The 2,690-nt window shown below is 49.7% G+C and overlaps 1 protein-coding gene across 1 annotated transcript; it reads right to left on the bottom strand.

Moving 5' to 3' along the window:
* Positions 1-1,056: 1,056 nt before the first annotated feature.
* MRS44_013667 (uncharacterized protein) lies at positions 1,057-2,187 on the bottom strand (the record flags this gene model as incomplete). Its single annotated transcript, XM_065617127.1, has 2 exons — positions 1,057-1,389; positions 1,438-2,187. 2 exons carry the CDS (start codon positions 2,185-2,187, stop codon positions 1,057-1,059), a joined length of 1,083 nt encoding a protein of 360 aa, XP_065473199.1.
* Between the last annotated feature and the right edge of the window lie 503 nt (positions 2,188-2,690).

A 2,690-nucleotide genomic window follows, 5' to 3' on the forward strand; every position in this document is an offset into this window, starting at 1 on the left:
GAGATATGTATTGAGTTGGGGGAAATGGGTGCTAAGCCGTTTTGGGCCATTGGGCAATTTCTTGTACGTAGAAAAGGAGTCAGAGGCCTTTGACCTTTGACCATCATCATCTTCTTCAGAGTCAATTTAGGAATGGGGGAGCTTTGGGCTTTCTTCCTAGACAGGACCTTCATCACTATCAATTGATTAATTGCCCTTGTTATTTTATATGATATTCAGTTCACGAAGAAGTACGTGAAATCCCTCTTTTGAAAGTCGCTTGAAGAAAATTGCGTTCCAAGTTTCGGCTGTGGATGGTGTGTTGTGTTTCTCCAACAAAGTATGAGTGGAATTGGCCAAGTGTGGCAAGCCTTAAGGAAGAGAAGATAAGTAATAGTCGTACCGAATGATTGGCCTTGAAAAATGGTTACATATGATCATGAGATATACCGTAATATCACCTCTCTTGTAGGGAATGAAGGTGTGTCGCATAACATTCGTGTGACCGGATGTAACTATCCGGTTTCACATCTGGCCTGTCGCATAATCCTAACGACATGAACTTAAATAGCTATGCCCGAACACATGGCTGTTCGATTTCTTTTGTTCTTTAGATAATTCTCATCAATTGACTGGTGCCATCAATGATCCCTGTGAAGCCAATTGTCTGACAAGGTGCCGCGTTGCGTGCAGGATAGTCAATAGTATATATTTGCGTTCGTTTCTGGGTGTTTTAACCGGAAACGAGCAATTGAGATTTGATAGTAGGAAGTCGATGCGTCATGTACTCTCATTATACTGTCATTGATGACAGACTTATGCAGTGAGCCAAGACTTCTGGGACTAACAGTAGATAGATCCTCAGTAGCTATGAGCCTCTCCAGGTTTCACGTGGATCGACCTCGCTTCAAGCTGTTGTTTCCTTAATTTGGCATAACGTAGGCCGCACGCATTGCACAACGTCCTCGCTCCATCAGGACCCCGTCGCCATTCGGGTGTGTTAACTCGGTTGCAACAATGACATCCGTCAAGGGGAGCCGCACGCTATTAACGTGTGAGCTTTTTTTTTTTTTGGTCTCAAATGATTGAACCTACCCTCAACCGCGTGTTGGCCTCTGTCATACCATGTTGGGGCTTCATCGAATCTTCGTGCATGGGCACATCGTGATCCTCCTCGTACGGGCTCTTCATCTTGGCTGCTTCACGAGCCCGCTCGTTCTGGCTCGATGCTTGCAACAGACTCCTTACCTGCTCCAAATGCCGCGTGATGCGCTCGATGTTGCCGAGCATATCGCTGATACCCTGCTCTGTCGGTAGTCTGCTCGGGATGGGGTGCGCTCCGTGCTGCTCTTGAGTGATTCGGGTATATACTTCGGAGAAGTTAAGAATCTTGTGGGAGCAGGAGCCGATCTAAAGTCAGTTAATATTGCCGCCCTTCGTGAGCTTATTCCGACATACTTGACTTAAAGAATCTTGGTAGCTCCAGCTTTCAAAGTGCTTAGTCACGGTAGCGTCATGTCTAGCTCGAGGAGCACACACTCCCTTTTCTGTATCGGGAGGCTCCCATGGATTATAGGGCTTTGACACATGGGGCGTAACCGCGTGCTTGGGAGGGATCCGAGAAACGGGCAGACGCATCTGACTAGGAGGTTGTTGGCCAGGTTGATAAACACGCGTAGGAGGCGGCGGATGAGGATGCGTATACACCACGTTGAAGGGATAGTGAGCCCGCGGAGGCCTCTGCTGTTGAGGATGATGCTGCTGGGGTGGAATGTCCGGCTTGGCTGAAAGGCCCGCCTGGCAGTCCGAGAGAGGCAGTAGCGGTCGGCTAGTGAGTGGTAGCCGATGAGAACTTGCGAAGGAGGTAAGAACATCTTGTTGAGGGGGAAAAGACGAAGCCGGGTGTAGCGGCTGTGGTGAGGAATGCTTTCCAGCCTTTGAGAACGATTGAGGAATGGGCTCGGAAGATGACGAAAGTTTGGAGCAGGGCTGGGTGCTAGAAGGAGGTCCAGGAAGAGGAGGACCCAGCTTGGTGTCCTGAATGAGTTCCGAGATCGAGGGCAATGGCCGACGATTCGAAGAATTATTACCGTTGGCCGGCTTCTGGGGCACAACAGAAGAGATCATGTTAGAGATGCTTGCACTGGATGAGGAATGATGATAGTCCGAGGAGACTGACGGTCGAAGCGCGTGGTGAGTGGACGGCATGATGAGCATTGTCATGGCCATGGCAGGAGGTTCCCTATGCGAGGTTTCCATATGATCTCTTGAGATGGATAGGCGCTGCCGGTGATGGTGGCGAGAATGGTAGGTTGCACTAGGTGGTGTAGTTGTTGGGGGATGGAGGCAGAGCGAAAGCGGCAAGAGTGAGGGAGTTGTTGATGTGGGAGGACCAGCCAGAAATAAGAGAGGATGCTGCGGCAGCTCTCGTATTGGAAGCAAACAGACCACTTTCTGATAGAGTTGGGGGGTGTGGCAAATACAAAACATGGCCTGGGGCGATTTGATGTCGTAGATGCATCTGATCTGGCTACATTCGGCTGGGAGTGCTTGATGAATGAAGGAAGAAATAGACAGGCATAGGGATGATAAAGGAAGAGCTTCCGTGACTTGACGAGCCAAGAAGGGTATCGAGATATGGAGCTAGCACTAGATGTGATGGCCTACTTAGGCGAGGGAAGGGGCTATACACATAGGAGGACTCACGAGGC

The sequence above is a fragment of the Fusarium solani genome (genome assembly GCF_023522795.1).
Source record: "Fusarium solani strain SB1 chromosome Unknown bctg00000009, whole genome shotgun sequence".
NCBI lineage: Eukaryota > Fungi > Ascomycota > Sordariomycetes > Hypocreales > Nectriaceae > Fusarium > Fusarium solani.